The sequence below is a fragment of the Symphodus melops genome, assembly GCF_947650265.1.
Source record: "Symphodus melops genome assembly, chromosome: 3".
Classification (NCBI taxonomy): Eukaryota; Metazoa; Chordata; class Actinopteri; order Labriformes; family Labridae; genus Symphodus; species Symphodus melops.
In genome coordinates, this window is record NC_136693.1 from 13,598,098 (window position 1) to 13,615,970 (window position 17,873).

At 39.4% G+C, this 17,873-nt stretch overlaps 1 protein-coding gene across 1 annotated transcript; it reads left to right on the forward strand.

Annotated features, from left to right (window-relative positions):
- The first annotated feature begins 3,642 nt into the window (after positions 1-3,642).
- Positions 3,643-17,008, forward strand: crispld2 (cysteine-rich secretory protein LCCL domain containing 2). Its single transcript, XM_079340431.1, has 15 exons — positions 3,643-3,880; positions 5,597-5,947; positions 8,021-8,139; positions 9,316-9,448; positions 11,416-11,531; positions 11,955-12,055; positions 12,148-12,342; positions 12,428-12,488; positions 12,594-12,660; positions 12,759-12,889; positions 13,001-13,044; positions 13,161-13,233; positions 13,714-13,789; positions 14,754-14,884; positions 16,686-17,008. The coding sequence occupies exons 2-15, from the start codon at positions 5,687-5,689 to the stop codon at positions 16,735-16,737; spliced, it is 1,560 nt and encodes a 519-aa protein (XP_079196557.1). The 5' UTR covers positions 3,643-3,880; positions 5,597-5,686; the 3' UTR covers positions 16,738-17,008.
- Positions 17,009-17,873: the final 865 nt, after the last annotated feature.

Consider the following 17,873-nt stretch of genomic DNA (forward strand, 5'->3'; position numbering starts at 1 on the left):
TACTATAGCTCTGCTCGCCACTGAAATGTGGTTTCGCACAAAGTTACGATCAAGTATTTTCTTTGTTAATGTCAGAAGGCACTACAAGAACATTTTCTCTACAGGCCTGCAGCCTGAAGGGCAAATTATATATTTGGACACCCACTTACAGACCACCTAACGTCTTAAATGTCTCCTTCAGCCATGCTCTAGGAATGATGGTGTTTATACATGTATAAGCTTGCTACAGAAGGGATTTTCTTAGGCTTTGGGTGTTTTTCTGAAAATGTGTAGTACATGCTTTTTTTAAACAAAAGCCTGTCATTTTAGTGGTCATGCTATTGCACCATGCACTGAGGCCAACGCAAGGGTACAAGGCCCACATGCAACTTTTCTGTAATGTGAGAATGTTATTGTGCATTTCAGATCATTTAAGTACCAAGGATGAAAATAGTATTTCAGTGGGGGAGATGAACGTGCCAAAAGTGAGTTCTCTTGGAGTAGAAATGTCAAAACGCATAAATCTGCAAATATCAGGATTATGAAAAAGTCATGTGTTATCAGCTCTACAACATAATTATTTGATTTAAAGAAAGTCGGCCATTAAAATCCACGCAGATATTAAAAAGCTACACTTCTGTTGGAGTTTGTCACTTTGAGTAGCTACATGAACTACCTTTAACAACTTCCTAGAGCTCTTCTTTCAATAATGAATTGGTTAGCTTCCTCTGAAGGGTCAGGACTCCCAAACAATATTTTAAGAACCTTTTTACAGTTGGTTACTTTATTTTGATCATTGCGTGTATTTCTTTTGAAGTGGTAAACGCATTGAAGCTGTTCAGGCATGTAACCAAAAAGAAGAAGCAGATCGTAGAGAGACATCTGATCTTGGTGAAACTGCTCATAACTCGTGACCGGACTGAAGAGTTACAAGAAAATACTCCTGTTTTTGTCTGGGTTGCAAGCTTAGCGAAACAAGAAACACTGAACCGAAAGGCACAAATGTTAGTGCTCACTGGATGGTTAAGACTCGAATGTTTCCTGTAGTAGAAAGCCTTTATCAACACAGATGAGCCTTCACTCAGACATTTTCTGTCTTTTTTTAAATTTACCCTTCAAGGCTTTTACACTGCTCTTATCTATAGTATTAATTTCATGAATATTGTCTCTGGAGTTAGTTGGTGCTTGGCATGTACTTCATCTGTGTCATGTCCTCCAATTCATAATGTTTGTGTTTTAAGGGCTTATTATTTCCATCTGGTTTTCCATCTACCCTTTATCCTTGAGGTTGTGATGTCTGTGATTTTCCTGATCCTTTACGAACCATCTTCTAGTTTCATTTTATAATCTGCCTTGGGTAATTTAGGATTTCTTCGTTCAGTTTCCACAACTTTTTCCTCATTTGCATCTCCTTTTATGTCTTAATACGAGGTTCACCAGCACTTCACCGATTCTAAGGTAAGTATAAATGATGGCTGCAAGAGTTTCAAAGACCTCCGTAAGCCCACTGCAAAAGAGTATTCTTTAAGTATCTAGTATTCAGTTGGTTCCTCAAGAATAAAAACAGAAAAGTAGGTTGCCACCTGTTTCAGATTATATAATGTCAAAAAGTAAACAGAAGTAAGTTTGAGTTGTGTAATCCTATTGTTTTCAACTGAGTTTCCATTTGGACTGGTGTAAATTAAATCTGTGTACATGCCACAGAGTAGTGACTAACACTTCAGAGAAGAAAACATCTCTCTGACATCTGAGTAGAGTCAGCCCTTAATTACAAGATTACCAAGGTTTGTCACAAGGGACGTCTGAGAATGGAGCGGTGCATTTTGAGTTTTTTTTTCATTTCATTGAAGCGTCTCCAAAATGGAAATATAATATTGATTCTAAACGCATGATCATTTCATTCTGGTTTCAGAAACGTTGCTAAGGCATCCTAGGTGCTCTGACAGAAACCAGGATGACGCAGTTTATCGATACATCTGATCTGTGCAGGTTTGATCGCATGTAACCTGCTGCTCACCTTCTCCATGTTTTGTACATCTTAGATGGGTTTATCTGCTGTACCCCATAGGTAGTCTACAGACGTGCATCTTGAAGTTACGAGCTCTTAACTATTTTTGATGCATATTTTTTTTTTTACAGTTTTATATTTTTATCTAATTAAATTGATTTTGTTCTGCCATACTGTTTCGCTGCTGTAACACTGTAAATTTCTCAGATTGCGAGATGAATAAAGATTATCTTGTCTTAAAAGTGTATATGAATAAAGAATGATCCTAGGTCCAAAAAATAATGATTTATCAGAGTATGAGGACTGGTAACATGTTTTTCTAATCTTCTGAGTTTCTTTTTGTTTAAGATATTTTATTTTCCTGTGAACATGTCAGTGGTGACGATGGCTATCTTTGCAAGCATCGCTGCAGGACATTAAAGTAGGACAGCAGCTGCACGATGGGCTAGACTTCCTGGTAAACATGATTTTTTTTTTCCTGAGTGCAAAACCCAAACTGGCAGAGTCTGTGTGGGAAGAAAATCTGTCTGACGATTCAGTTTGCCAGCATTCCATCAGAGTGGACGTGCTCTTGTAAACATCTGAGATGTTTCAGACGGAAATCAAGCACATGATGTAATAAAATGTGAAATATTAAGGTCAAAACCTAGGGAGCTGTCTACAGGGTCAATAAAGAACACTTGCCCAATGTTTTCAAGTTTAAATACAGTATTACATCGTTTTATTCAAAGCAGTGGAAGGTAAACATTTATTGATTCCCCTAAAACAGATTAATTTGACTTCAAATAATATTAAAGTGTAGTGTAACTTTGAGGACACGATTGCAATTTGTTCAAATAAAAAAAAAAGTAATTTTAGTTGCAAATACAGCATAATCTGAATCCTTTGTAATATGGTGAGGCAATGAAAACTTGTTACACCTTGTTTGTCCTGTGACCCCTGTTAGTTTAGGAATAGTGTAGAGGTGAGAGTAAAGTTGGCTGTGTTATAATTCATGACTCTATAAGAGCTTCTGTCATAATATATTTTTTTATAAAAGCTACAGGGAGACCTAAGTGATCCAGAGTTTAGAAATGCAATGACACCCAAAGTCCTTCTGGGATTGTATATCGATTAGTCATATGTCAACCTGGGTTACATGACTGTGGAAACTCTCTTGACTTTGAATTGCTTTTTTCGAAAAAGTGGACCTCATCTAAAACCCAGGTATGACCTATAATAACATGTATTACAAACATTTGTAATTACCAAAGAGATATAATACACAATGTTTCAGTGGATTATTTTACAATCTGGAAACCCACAACCCACTTTTATGGCTTTAATATGTAAAGCATTAGTTGCATTATTTTGAAATGTACCTTACTGGAAGGTGGTGTCTAATGATTGCTGGGATATGGGGTTGAGAAATCATGACTTGTACTTACATCTCTTGTGACGTTTGACGTGTGGTCTTATACGATGGATTATGATGAATAATAAATGTCACCATATCATAATTAGGGGTGATGATGTGCTGCTGACTCGTCTGAAAGACCGCTGATTTACAGTATTTGTAAGTTTTCCTCCTGACATCAGCCTGCTCGTTAGCGTGCGCACTTTGCGCGCGCTCTGTGCCAAGAACACAGCCCACTTGAGGGAGGCTGGCGGCTGGAGGAGAGGGGGAGGTGGCGGGAGAGTTGGTGATTTTTTTCATGTGCTCCTGGACCTGAGGGGTCTCCTTCTCTATATAAGGCGTGGTGAGCTGCCCAGGAGGTACACAGCGCCTATGTGCCGCAGGAACTCTGCCAACACGCAGCAGCTCTCAGTGCTCTCATAGGGAATAACCCGTCTATACTGCGCGAAGAGGATCTGCTCCCACATATCCAAGCCAAAGGACACTAACTTAGAGGGGTGAGCAAGATGAGACATTACACGCATGTATTTTAACAGTGTCATCCTATAGCTTAGGTGTTAATTTTATGTTGTTCTGAATTGATTTACTTTACTAGCATGATGTACTTGTGACACTAAAAAGTCTTATATTTCAATATAAGAGAGGGCATTAACAAGTCACAGCTATCCATTTAGAGTCTGCAGGCTCTCCCAAAAATGTTAATGAAAGTTGGAGCTACTAAATAATTTACACAGTCTGTGTTTTATGTAGAACGGAAAGGATTTAAACAAAATTTAAAGCAATATTTTTTATCAGTAAAATAAAAGCCAGACTTTATCATAAAATCTGTCATTTTAGAGATCCTAGGTAAACATTAAAAAAAAAGAATCTTTAAAGGTGCATTTTAGACTTTCAGTGTCGAAATTTGAAAGCTGGAGATGTGGAACAATTCTTTGCAATATTTTCTGAACTGAATACACAAACATTCATTCAAAGGAAAAATCGGTCTACTGTCTGGAGCTAAAAAGCTACCAAGAGAGTTACTGTTTTAATGTTTCGACTTCTCATTTAGCATTTTATCTTCAAACAGGCAGGGACTGAATTTTCCTTTTGTGTATATGGTTATGAACATATGCCACAAAACGTTCACATTTAATATATAGTGCACCTTTAAAGGTCTCCCTTGTATGAAAAGCCATGCAAGCAACTATGTAGATACATATTTATCAGACTCTTTTGTGTTGTGACATGAGTTGCGTTTACCATCAGTGTTGTGCTGAAGAAGGATCTGAGGTCATCTCTTTACATCAGTCTCCAAATGCAGAGCGGCCTCAGCTCTCAATGTCAAGATGTGGATGTGAGCTTGTGTGTATCTGATTCTTCTGATCTGTCTGTCACTGGGTTATAACATTCATGAGAGCCATGAGAAGGGCACAGACAGAGAAGCGGATAGAGGTTTAGTGTGAAAAGGGGGCACAGGGAGAGGAGAGGAAGAAGAAGGAGGAGGGTGTGGTGCCCGGGGCTGGCATAGTGTGTTGAGACAGTGCCAGACCTCAGCAGACTTTTCACTGAGAGGGAATGGGATTCAAGGATAAGAGCAACCAAGTCAGTCATAGAGCTTGATTTAATTCCCCCTCTGTCTTACTGAAAGTTTGTGACTTTGAGATTGTAGGTTCAACTCTAATGCTCAATATCATCCCTCTTTTTTTCTGTCCAGACAGAGGTCAGTTGCCGGGTCGGTTAAAGAACTTTGCCGCTGGTTATGTCAGGAATGCAGGCTTTTGTTCAAAGACAGTTCAGCAGGGTGAAAGTCTGTCATGTCTCCCTCCCTGGTGTACCACCCTGCTGCTCAGTTTGGTTAGAAAATAATCAGAGAATCTGAGGAGACGAGGAGAGAGAGAGAGAGAGAGAGTGTGTGTTTTTTAGCATACAGTTTAGAAACTACAGGGAAGCAAATCAAAAGACTGTAATATGACTAATGATGAGATTTAAATTTTCTCTTGAAACAGCAATGTGTTAGGCTATAAAATGACTGTGAAGATAGATTTAATCATTGGGACACAGAAGATGGCGTGTTGATTTTTACGGGAAAGTAATTAAAGGTTTTTCAAAATACAATAATAGCTTATAAAAATGACTAAGGTCTGTATTCAACAGTTTTTTTTGTAATCTGTGCTCTACTTGTGTTGACTCACTTCACAGGGAAAGACTCATGAAATATGTCCTCCCTACAGGTTGTGTCTGAGACTTTGAAGATCAGCTCTCTGTAGTTGTCTGAAAGTCAAACCTCAGACAGCTGAAGTGTCAGACTGACCCGTGCTGCCATGTTCTGGCTACCGGCCCTGTCCATCTCCCTCCTGCTGCTGTGTGTCAGGGACTCAGCCTCCCTCTTCCTGCCTGATTCTAAGGAGCTCAGGCAGCTGCTGAACCGCTATGACGAGGAATTGGACCACAACAGTAACAGCAGCATACCTGTCAATAGGACCAGACGCGCCATCCGCTGGTCGGACCGCAAGGAGATTCTCCAGCTGCACAATAAGTTAAGGGGAGGTGTCTACCCTACTGCCTCAAACATGGAGTATATGGTGAGACATGTGACCATTCCCTTTATGATTCCTAAGCAACACTGACATTTCAGAGTGTAACATTTATCATTTCCATATACAAATCTTAAAGGGAGTTCCTTTATTTTTCAACCTGGAAAATTATAGAAAGATAAATGTTTAAAGAAAAAGGTGTATTGCTTCAGCCAGCAGCAGTGACACAGCTGATTATTTCACATGTTGTCATTCCCATTCAGAAATGCATTCAAGGATACAAAGAGATCCTCTAAATTAACCATAAATAAATACAGTTCTGTACTTTGAATAGATTTAAATTAGTGTTCTGACAGAAGGAAATCACTTTCACCTGAAAAGACTTGTAAAATGTGTTTTATGCTATAGCCAGATAAAACATGTTGAATGCATTGCAATGCAGAAAATGACATCTAAATGTTTTTGAGGAGAGGACCCCCAGATCCCACATTAAATATTCCCACCCACTTTTTATGCTTTTGACATCCCATATTGTTGATAATGATAAAAAATAGAATGTAATTTTAATACACACTGGGCATTGCCTCTGTATGCCTGTAAACACCTGCAACTGATTTAAAGCTATTTGTTAGCACTGATGTTGTGTCCTTCTGTCTATTTCCTTGCTTGTGTTGTACTTACTATCAGATGCACTGTATATTGATAGTATATCAATTTGGATAAAAGCATCTGCTCCAGTGTAGTAGAATTGTAGTTCTTATCATTGTCTTTTTGCAACGAGTAGCCTCAAAGTAAGATTTAAGAGCAAGCCTTACCCTTGAGTTAAAGTTTTCTTTTTGGTCAAATACAGTACGGAAACTTTCTGTGACACTGCCAGAAGCAACATAACAACCTGAACCAGTTAAACGCTAATAGCTCATTGAACCTGTTCAACTGTAATTTCCCCGAAAGATAATAATGTAACAATTACAATTATGGTTTGGGTTCTCGCTGAAAATCTACTGGCGCGTTTCTTTTAACATTTGAACCAGTTAGTCGTTTAGACACCTAAACCTATGAAATGGGATCTGGGTTGAAAATACAGGAATTCCCCTTTTACTTGCATGCATCAGCTACAGTGAGCTTTGAAATAAGGCATGTAAAACTGGTGTTCCTGTAATAAAAACAACCTTTTCTCTCTGCTGGGAACATCCAGTAAGGCTTGTGAACAATTGCCAGCCTGCTGTGCTGCTGTTTTACAAGCAGGTTAATCATGCTGAGTCTGTACTATTTGCAAACAGCTTTGTGTGAGAGAAGACAGGGGTATAAAGCAGAGCGAGGTCAAAAGAGGAGTTTTGCAAGAAAACGGAAAACTTGAGGATGAATTAGTATGATAGGGGAGGAATTATTGTTGAGACACACACAGGTGGTTATTGGAAACCCTGAGGTTCATGAAGTTGAGAGAAGCAGTGGTGGCCTGTTTGTGCGGTTATATTCAGGTAGGAAACTGTCTGAAGGTTTACTCAGCCCAGTGCTCTCTCACATTTCAGCCAACAGGCAGAGTGTGAATGTTTCTGTGCGAGTGTGTGTGTGTGTGTGTTAGTTTGTTAGTCTGTGGGTCTTTGGGGTTCCAGCAGTGTCTGTCTGTCTGTGTGTGTTTGCATGCTTAAGCGACCACCAAAATGCTGGAAATTTACTGAGGAGATCGGCCATGCTGTAGAGCATGCAGTACTCCCTCCTCCCCTTCATAACCCCCCAGTCTTCACTTTTGGAGTCAGGTGTCTTCTCTTCTTTCCAACCTCTTCTTGGCTTCTCTAAAGAAACCCACTCAGGATATATAGATAATTCAGATGTGATTGTTAAAGATTTGTAGTGGACGAGGGCCAGGCGCCAGCTGGTCCTCTCAGATGTCACCACCTCAGGTTAATGTTGTACTCGAATGCAGCTCGGTGTCAGCTCACTGGGAAAGAAGGAAGTGCAGGGGCAGAAGCACTGAACAGATTGTTTGTTTGTCAGACGATCTTTTGCATCAAAGTGTTTATACTGTAGCAGATGCAGCTTGTGCATTTTGTCACATCCCCACAAATGTGACTTAAATAACTGAATCCCTTTTGAGGTGCTTGTTTGACGTTCTGCGTGCAGGTCTGGGATGATGAGTTGGAGCGGACTGCCACTCATTGGGCAGAGCAGTGTCAATGGGATCATGGACCTCAGGACTTGCTTGCATCTATTGGACAAAACCTGGCTGTGCACTGGGGAAGGTAAGGCAATACAACACACAGGCTGTTATGTGTAAGGCTGAAGAAAATCTGTGCCAACAAATTTGTTGAATACTTTCACATTTGTTTATGTATACAATTTAAATGTATTAGCTAATAGCTTTGTTATTGGTCAATTAATCATTGGTTAATGCTTGACTCATTAGTTGCAATACAGTTATACGATCACAGTCCCTTTGACATGTGGTTATGCTCTATATTTGATATTATTAATGCATCTAGTTTAAAAGCATTATAAATGATTATTAACAAGATAAACAGTCTGTTTGTACATTTTGAGACAGATTATTGGACACCCCCTACAGGAAGTGATACATTTAAATCAACCAATAGTCTTTTTATTGATGGTAACTGTATGGCTTAAGATATAGCAATGTCAATCTTTGGTCTTTTAAACTTTGTCAACATAGATAACAGCATACAGTTAGAGAAGAAATGTTTAAAGTCAGTATATAACTGAAGCCAGAATAACTTAAAAAGACTAAAAACTGACCTGATTTCCTCATTTAATAGGCTAAAGAACTTAGTGCACAAGCATATTGCTATTCAGTGTGAGTATATATAAAGGCTGATGTTGTTGTGAATGGGTTTATTGTGTCAGAATGGACAGTGGACACAGTAAGTCTTTGTGTATGACAGTGTTCGTCTATCGCAGCAGTTGCCTCTCCAGGAATCTTCTTTCATTTTCACAGCCCTGTTCTCCTCTCCATATGTGTTTCTTTCTTCCTGTGCCAGAAAACTCTGATGTGGAGTCCTTTTTTCCACTCCCCCTCTCCTGTCCACTTGTAAGCTCAGCACTTTTCAATACCGTAAAAAGAGATGTTTATGATACGAGATACCCCTGGTTTATTAGGCAGTGGAGCCTATTTATGTTTGCTTTGATTCCTGTTTTTCAGTCTGATTTGATTTCCACTGTTATAGAGAGGAATAGACTGCTGTTTTGTGTGCTAGGTCAAACTCAGACTCGTCATTCGAGGCCTGAAGGAAGGAGGGGGGAGATACATCCAGTGTTTCTCAAGCCAAAGCACCACCTGGCAGCTCCTTCAGATATTTCCCTTTTGCCCGTAGAACTTGGATGGCCTCTGACTGAGCCTACTATTTGTCTGTCTGTCTGTGTGTGTGTGTGTGTGTGTGTGTGTGTGTGTGTGTGCCCCACAGATACAGGTCTCCTTCCTTCCATGTCCAGGCCTGGTACGATGAGGTGAAAGACTACACATACCCCTACCCCCATGAGTGCAACCCCTGGTGTCCAGAACGTTGCTCGGGGCCCATGTGCACCCATTACACCCAGGTGAGAGAAACAAGAAAAGAAAGGATGTGGAGAAAGTAAAGGTGAGAGAGTTCAGGGGACATTTTGAAGACATACAAAAAGTAGGTTAAAAGGGAACTTCACACTTACACACCAGTGTCTGCTTGCAATTAAGGAGTGACAACAACATGTGTGAAAAAGATGATGTCACATTGGTCAGTGCTGGCTGGGGCTAAAGTCTACAGTGTGACAGTGTTGATTTGAAAAACTTTATGCCAGCCAGACCAGTTTAGCCTGCTAATGAGCTCTAGTATTTTAAAGCTAAAAAATAAACGCTACTAGCATAACACACCAGAAATACGGGATTCTCAGCGAGTGAGTTACATTGTTGGGAATCTGGAACACACCAGCTCTGTGAGGCTATTCCGCACTCTGGGTACCTTGGCCAACTTGTCAGACAGACAGATATCTGTTTAAAGTATTTGCTAAAGAGCTAAATCTGTGCTAGATGAGAGCATTATGACTGACGCACTCTGCATCTTTTGTTCCACAAGGACAAGCCCAATGAAACGCTAGTGGACAATTATGCTCAAACAGAAGTCTGTGAGTTGTGATTATATAGTGGATAATGTAGGTTCAAAGTTCTAACAAGGGAGAACAATTGTTGGAGGAAAATAGGCAATAAATCTGTTTTATGTCAACTTAATACCTGTATAATGTTAAATATGTTCTCCATTAATAAAGCACTAGGCAGTGAGTTGCAGTCCCTGAACCTACATTTTAACGTGATCAGTTATTGATGCTAATTGAAATCATTTTTTTCAGTGCTAGAACGTTATTGTGTTTTTAACTTCCATTAGAACCATGTGCTGTGATTATACAATACCACTGTAAAAATGTTGCACAGCAGGACCTGTGTTGTGCAGCCTGTATGATATTTCATTGTATTTATGGTTAGAGTTGTGGAGGGTCTGAGAGGTTAATATGCAGGCACGGATAAGTAACTTGACAGATCACAGGGACGTGCAAACGCAACGCACAATCATAAAAACCCAGAAATATGTGTGAAAGAGTTGATAAGACTGAAGAAATTGATCAAAGGGAGACAGTAGTGGGTGAGCTGGCTTCCTCTTGCAGTAGACTTTACTTTGTGGCAGCTGCGATGAGTTTACAGAAACATCCAGACTCCTCCCTCTGCCCTCACCCTGCAACCTGATCACTGCCATGTGGTAGTCATTTCCAGACACAGCAGACACCTCTCGCTGCTTGACCTGAATTCTTCTTAAGATGCTGCAGAGAGGAGTCAGTGCCAAATCTCAACATCATCACCTTGTCTCTGTTTTTTTTTTAAAAATAATTATTTTCTGGAAAGCATTGAACGTGTCATACACAAACTACCTGTGCAGAGAGATGCTGGATCCTCTAGTGCTTATAAGAATGAGGTCTTAGCATTCATCGGCTTGTTTGTGCTGAGTCACTGCTTCCAGTGCCCTGTAAACTGTACCGGGGAAAAGATGAATATTCCAGGGGAGGGGGAGAGAGAGAGCGCACATGTTTCAGAGTTTTTGAGGAAAGAGAGGAGGAGTTATGGAACATTCTGTGTTGTATTTTCTGTCAAATGGCACATTATTCATGGCACACCAATGCAGAGGTGTTCCTTTTAATCAGGTGTTTTATTTCACCGTGGACAGCTTTGGCCATATGCTGACTTCTGTTTCTTAGAGTTGAGATATTAAAAACTGCAACTTTTTCCACTTTTTTCTGACTGGATGATGACTGTGTCATGGTGGAAAGTAGGTTATGACTTGAAGTGCATCTGACTGGGATAAAATAACAGACGTGGTACTCTTTGAAGACCCTAATAATTGTGGCTGTCAATTACATTTTCTGTAATGATTAAGTGAGAAAAGTGAGACATGAAAAGTCAGCTACAGGCAAAGTAGTTCATCCTGCTAGGTATTCTTTCTGCTAACTTTAGCCCTTCTCTTATTTCCTTCCCTTTTTTACAGCTGGTCTGGGCAACCACAAACCGAGTGGGCTGTGCCGTGCACACGTGTCCAAGGATGGATGTGTGGGGAGAAGTATGGGAGAACGCCATTTACCTTGTGTGCAATTATTCCCCAAAGTAAGATCAACATTCCTCCATGATCACCTGTTCATCAACACTTCTGCTCTCCTGACTGTAGTTTACATTCCTCTTCCTTCATCGTTGAAAAATGCTACAGCGGGTTCCCAATAACCTGTAAGCTGTAATACAGATATACTATATAGCACTTGTCAAGAATGTTTGTTTGACAAATTGGGTCCATTTAAATTCCTCCAGATGTTGGAATAGAAAAAATGAGGAAACAAAGGGAAAGAAAAAAATATGACATTATGGGATTTAACTGCTTAAGAGACAAGGAGGTTATTTTAAAGTCTGCTGGACTAATGACCTCAGGAGTGTTGACCACAGATATAGGATGCTGAAATAAGTGCGTGAGCCAAGTGACTCCTGACCTATGATTCATTTCCAACCAAGTAAAACTTTCCACTGTTTGTTTTGCAGAGGCAACTGGATCGGGGAGGCTCCATACAAGAACGGACGTCCTTGTTCCCAGTGTCCCCCAAGCTATGGAGGAGAGTGTAGGAATAACGTGTGCTACAAAGGTGAGAAAACCCACATGAAAAAAAAAAAAAAAAAAAAAAAACTGTTCACATTTTGCTTACTTGAAGCTCATGCCATTTCTGTTAATCTGTAGACTCAGGGCGCTCAGAAACAGAAGACATGAACGAGGTGGAGAAGCCTCAGGTTCCACTGCCTCCTCGTACCACTGCCAGACCTGCCCCGAAACTTCCACCATCTCCTCCCAAGAAACCAGCATCTAAACCTTCCACTCCTAAACCCAGCACACCCAGGGCCCCATCTTCGAAGACTCCTGGCAGCACCTTTCTCTGTAACTATAGGAATTATTAACAAATAACCTCAACAGTGAAGGTTTTTTAGTTTATTTTTCACAAATGCATTTCTCGTCCTTGCAGCTCAGAACATTAAGTGTGAGACAAGACTGCGAGATAAGTGCAGAGGAGCAGCATGCAACAGGTTACATTCAATTTTATTTGTGATTTCTTTTCATTCTGAATTTCCTTACACTTCCACTCAGACACTTACTCTTGTTTTCAACTCCTTTCTTCATCCACTCTGTAGATACAAGTGCCCGGCTAATTGTCTGAATAAGAAAGGGAAAATTTGGGGAACTCTTTTTTATGATGTGGTGAGTCTGAGCAAAAATAAAATTCCAGAAAACCTGAATCATGCAGGAGCTTATACTGTAAATGCATATTTATAGACGTTCATTTTTTATTGTTTCAGCAATCAAGTATTTGCAGAACTGCAATTCACTTTGGCGTCATTGACAACAACGGAGGACTGGTCGACATAACAAGGATGGACAAGTTTCCATTTTTTGTTAAAGCCACAAAGAATGGTATCGAGTCCCTTAGGTACAATTTATTGGTGTAATTTACACAAAATATGATTCACATTTTCTGCAGTACTGGACTTGTCTGGAAACTATTTTATCCTATTTCCAAACCCTCTTACATCTTTTACAGCAAATACAAACCCGGCAATGCCTTTGTGGTGGCCAAAGTGGAAGGTAAGTGAAGTGCTGATTTTAAGAAGTGCTTAGACAAATTATTTCAAGTAGATTTCCTTTGTTCGTCAACACATATTGGGTATATTAAGTCTGTTTCTCTTCACTCTCTTTGACAGAAATGAACGTTGACTGCTACACAACAGTAGCTGAAATCTGCCCTTACAAAAATCCCAACACACACTGCCCAAGGTTTGTTCAAGAATAAAATAATCAGCAAATTGGAGGATTAGCTCTGTATTATTGTAAAAAATATGTAGATTATCTAAATATATTCATAGACAATATATGTATTTTATATTTGATTTTTTGTTCCATAGGGTGCAACAGATGCAATATTCATAGACAAAAAACAATCCAATGCACGTATCATATTGTTTATAGTGCATGCTAATTTCCAACACCTGTCTCTAGAAGGGCTTTTGAGTGTATAGACTTGTGTACTAAAAGTACAGTACTTCAAAGAATTTTCACATTGACAACCATTGTTCATTAAATTGTATTAATAAATTATTTTCTGAAATCTCTGGGATAAACCCTTACTGGCTGCTCTGATACATAGTTTGATTCAGTGTCATGCTTGTGAAAAGAAAAATAAACATGGAGTCTGCCTTGAAGTGGAAAACTTGTTCCACCTTTATGAACTTTATCTGTTTTTACTTGTTTTTTTAGAATCTTCTGTCCAGACAACTGCAAGACTCAGCCTTCTTATTGGTCACCTGTGATTGGACACAACATCTACGCAGACGTTAGTATTGGACTATTTAGTGTATGCATGTTCTAAATGGAAAAATTGATTATGGATAACACTAGGAAATACGCCCCTCACTTGGTTTTTTTTTTATACTCGTCTTCTACTAGTTCAGAAAAGGGAGAGCAGATTTGATGGATCTGCAGCCTGGTTATGTTTGAATTCCCATGACATTTGATTCATGGTAGTTATGGAAAGTTATTTCAGCACAGTCGGAATATGTCTCATGGAGATTGGGAGTAATGGTGAGGTAATCCAGAGACTGTTAAAGATGTATCACTTGTGTTGGGTCCTACCACTCATATTTCTTGCTTACTGTTGTCTGGTACTAAGTGACTAAGTCTTAAAGACAGGAGACTTACAAAGAAGTAATTTCCTCAGAAGTCATTTACATCGTCCAATCAAGTTACATGGTCCACTAAACATAATGGACCATGTAAGAGAGGCCATTAACAGCTGGGCACAGATCACGGTTCCCAGGAGATCTTGACCTATAGTGTCATACAGAAGTCACTGAAAAGGGTGGGGTGGCTCATAGCAAATGTTTCCAAGGGGGGTTTTTCAATTTAAGTCAAAAGTGTAGAGGCTTCTGATTAGACATAAGACATAGTTCATGTGGTTAAAAATGTTGGAGGGTGTATGCACAGTGTGGACTGTGTTTACACAAGAAATGAATGATTCTGCTCCAGGCTGCTGATAAGGGCTTGTGGTCTGTTGTATTGGTAAGAGTGTGAGGAAAAACGTTGGCACACATGTCTGTGTGTGTGTGTGTATGTATGTGTGTGTGTGTGTGTGTGTGTGTGTGTGTGTGTGTGTGTGTGTGTGTGTGTGTCTTCCCATGTGTGTTTGTTAACAGTGTACTGTATTTAAAGGAGAGGATTTTAACATTTTTCTGTTAAAAGGACTGTTTATTATCTTGTTGAAGCATTTCTATTTTTTTCTCTCCACATTTTGTCCACAGAGCTCCAGTATTTGTAAAGCAGCCATCCATGCAGGGGTAATCAAACCAGATGGTGGTTTTGTGGATGTCCTTCCACTGGACAAAAGAAAGAACTATGTTGGAATCCTGAAAAATGGCATCCAATCTGAGAGGTACTAATAACTTTTTATTTTTTTCGTAACTATTTATACTTTGCTTATATTTCCAAGTTGAGGAATGCTGCACAAAGATAGATGGATCATGACAAGTCAAATAGTTGTAGGTTTCCATAGTGACCCTGGAGATTGTCTGAGTTCCAGAAATATATATTTTTAGATTCGGCTCCAAGCAGTCTAGCAGTAGAGTTTTTCAGAAAGGCTTTTGAGACCTGTTGTGTGACAGCGTCCATTAACAAGCAAATATTTGGCAGCTGGGAAACTATTACAGCTCTATAGTTGAAATGAATGCTGTTAAAGAAAAGTCTAAGGAGGTATTGTTTTTTTCATAGCTACACAAGTACTGTATGTAATATTCCATCAAAGGGCTATGTATTTTGTAAACACTGTAATCCTAATACACATTGCACGATAAGAAACTGTAAATGTGTTCCTCTGAAGTCTCAAAGGTGTTAAGTACCATGTAAGGATTTGGATCCCTGAATGATTACAAAAAATGTTAAATACACTGGCATACAGTGTTGGTGTTAACATAACAAAGTGTCTACACAAGAGGAAGGTCAAGTCATTTAAGTGTTTGGATTTATTCAGGCTGAATAAAATAATGTTACAATCTGTGTGACCATGCTCAATGGTAACAGATTAAATGTGTTCCATCCAACAGGTCGACAAACCTAATTTGTCTAATTAGTATATCGATTAACAACAATCATGCATGTTCAGTCATGGATCTCAAGGGTGTTAAAAAAAAGTAGTTAACTGAGTCACTTCAAAACAGATAGTAAATGATGACTGGTATTCATCCCCTATAGGCTAATACCAAATGTTTTGTGTTGGAGAGATAACCTTGAGATTCTACTGTTAAGAAACAATAACACTTTCAATGTTTTTGTCAGAAGAACCTAAAACATGTCTGAAAGATATGCTGCCATGGACTATACTATACCTTTATTTATGTGTCCTGTAACACCACATGTAGTGGGTTTAGGCACTCCATGTTTCTCACATCACTCTCACGCCTGTGGCTCGCTCCAGTGGACTCAGGCTAGGTTAGGAAGCCCTTGTGGCGGGTTCTGCTGGCATGTGGTGTTAGAAGAGTAATGGTGTGGTTCAATGTGTGGATGGGCCACACATGGGATCTTTGCTTACTTTACCCCGGCATTTCAATTGAGCGTGCAAAGTGCTGAATGGCCAGAATATCCCAAGTCTGACTTCTATGAAATCCAATGCAGTGCTGTGAAGACCTCACTCAGGGCAGAGGGATAGGAGGTCAATAAAGAGAGCAGAGAGTCCGAACAAGGTGCCAACTTCATGCAGGGCGAGCAGTGTGGACTCTTGGGAAGTAATTCCAGACTATCTGATTACTTGGAAATAATGTCAGCTTCAGGGCTCTGCTTTACAGACAATTAATTGCAATCGGATACAAATAGCTCAGGCAATTCAAGATTATTGATCATGGCAGAGCTTCAAGGTCCCTCCACTAATTAACTACATGCAAAATCATCAAGTTGGAAACATGTTGGGGCTGGAAACAGTCTGACTAAGAAGTACGGAAACAATGATACTGCCACACAGCCCATATACTGTTTGGTAAAACACTATGCTTGTGCTATTTTAATTGATTTGGCTGCTGGGAGGGCTTTGGTATTTGTTTGACCTAAAGCAACACACCTTTGAGTTTACACTTGAAGTTCAGTTTCCAGAATACCACTCTGCATAACATGTTTAATGGACAGTGGTCGCCTCTGTAGAATTTGTAACCAAATGTAACAAGTTTTTCCATATTTTCTGTTTGCAGTAAAAGCAACATCGAGGGAGGATCTTTCCGAGTTTTCACTGTGAGGGTGTAAGACTCTCTGCAGAGGTCCAAAGACCAACAGCGCCACCTCAGCTGCTCTGAAGGGCAAAAAGTGCCCACAGGTTGGACACCCTTGCTGTTTATCTGTTCTTGTGTCTGTGCCTTAAATGGAAACAGAGAGTCCCAGCAGACTGATAGACACCCCTTCCTCCCTTTTTGTTCCTAACGAGGAGCCAACCAGTAAAAGTCGTCTTGTACTCCGATGGACTTCAATTGGTTTCTGTTTTTCAACTCAAAATGTGGATATTTCTCATGCATAATTACTTAATAGTAATAATAATAATAATAATCTGTGGATACAGAATGTTTTTTATATATTATGATGCATTACACAGCTGGTGCTGCAAAAATACTAATTCTACAGAAATTATGTTTACATTGATGTTCTTATTTCAAATATAATTTCTTTTCATACACAGGAATGTAAACTGATCACAGTTTATTTTATCATCGTCTAGAATATTTGATCTTTACATTGTTTTTAATTGAGTCTGATATATTTACATTTTTATGACTATGTTGATTTGTTATTGCCCCTTTTTGCTCTCCTGGATTATATATGCATTTTCCTGTTAAAGATTTAGACTGTCACAAATAATCTTCTAAATTGTATTTATTATTAGTTTTAACATGTGCTCTTTGTAAATGATGATTTATCACCCAGATAAAAAAAGGGGAGGAAATAATATGATGATTTTGAGTATGTAAGCAGCCGGCCCTGCTGTAGCTTCTCCCCCTTTCATGGCATACATGTGAAGGAGATTTTGAGAAGGACAAGTTGTGATAGTTGGTGTTGATGGGTCCTCATTCCTACATTCAACAACAAAAACAGAAAGTAGATATGCTTTACATATCAAGCAGTCATTTGTGATTTTATACAAATTATGGCTTAGTGCTCTCCTCATCTTCTCATTGCTATCGCCTCGGTACAATAAATGTAAACTCTAAATCCCCCCCTTGCTGCCCACCTAAGACAGATGAATGTGTCATGTTTCAGAGTTTCTGTGTATGTACGGTCAGTGGATGTTTTAACAATTCAAACCATCAAACTGCAGTTTATTTTATTTTACACCATGTAGTAGATGCAGGTCCCGCACATGCAATGTTTCTCACTAAAATGGTTTGAGG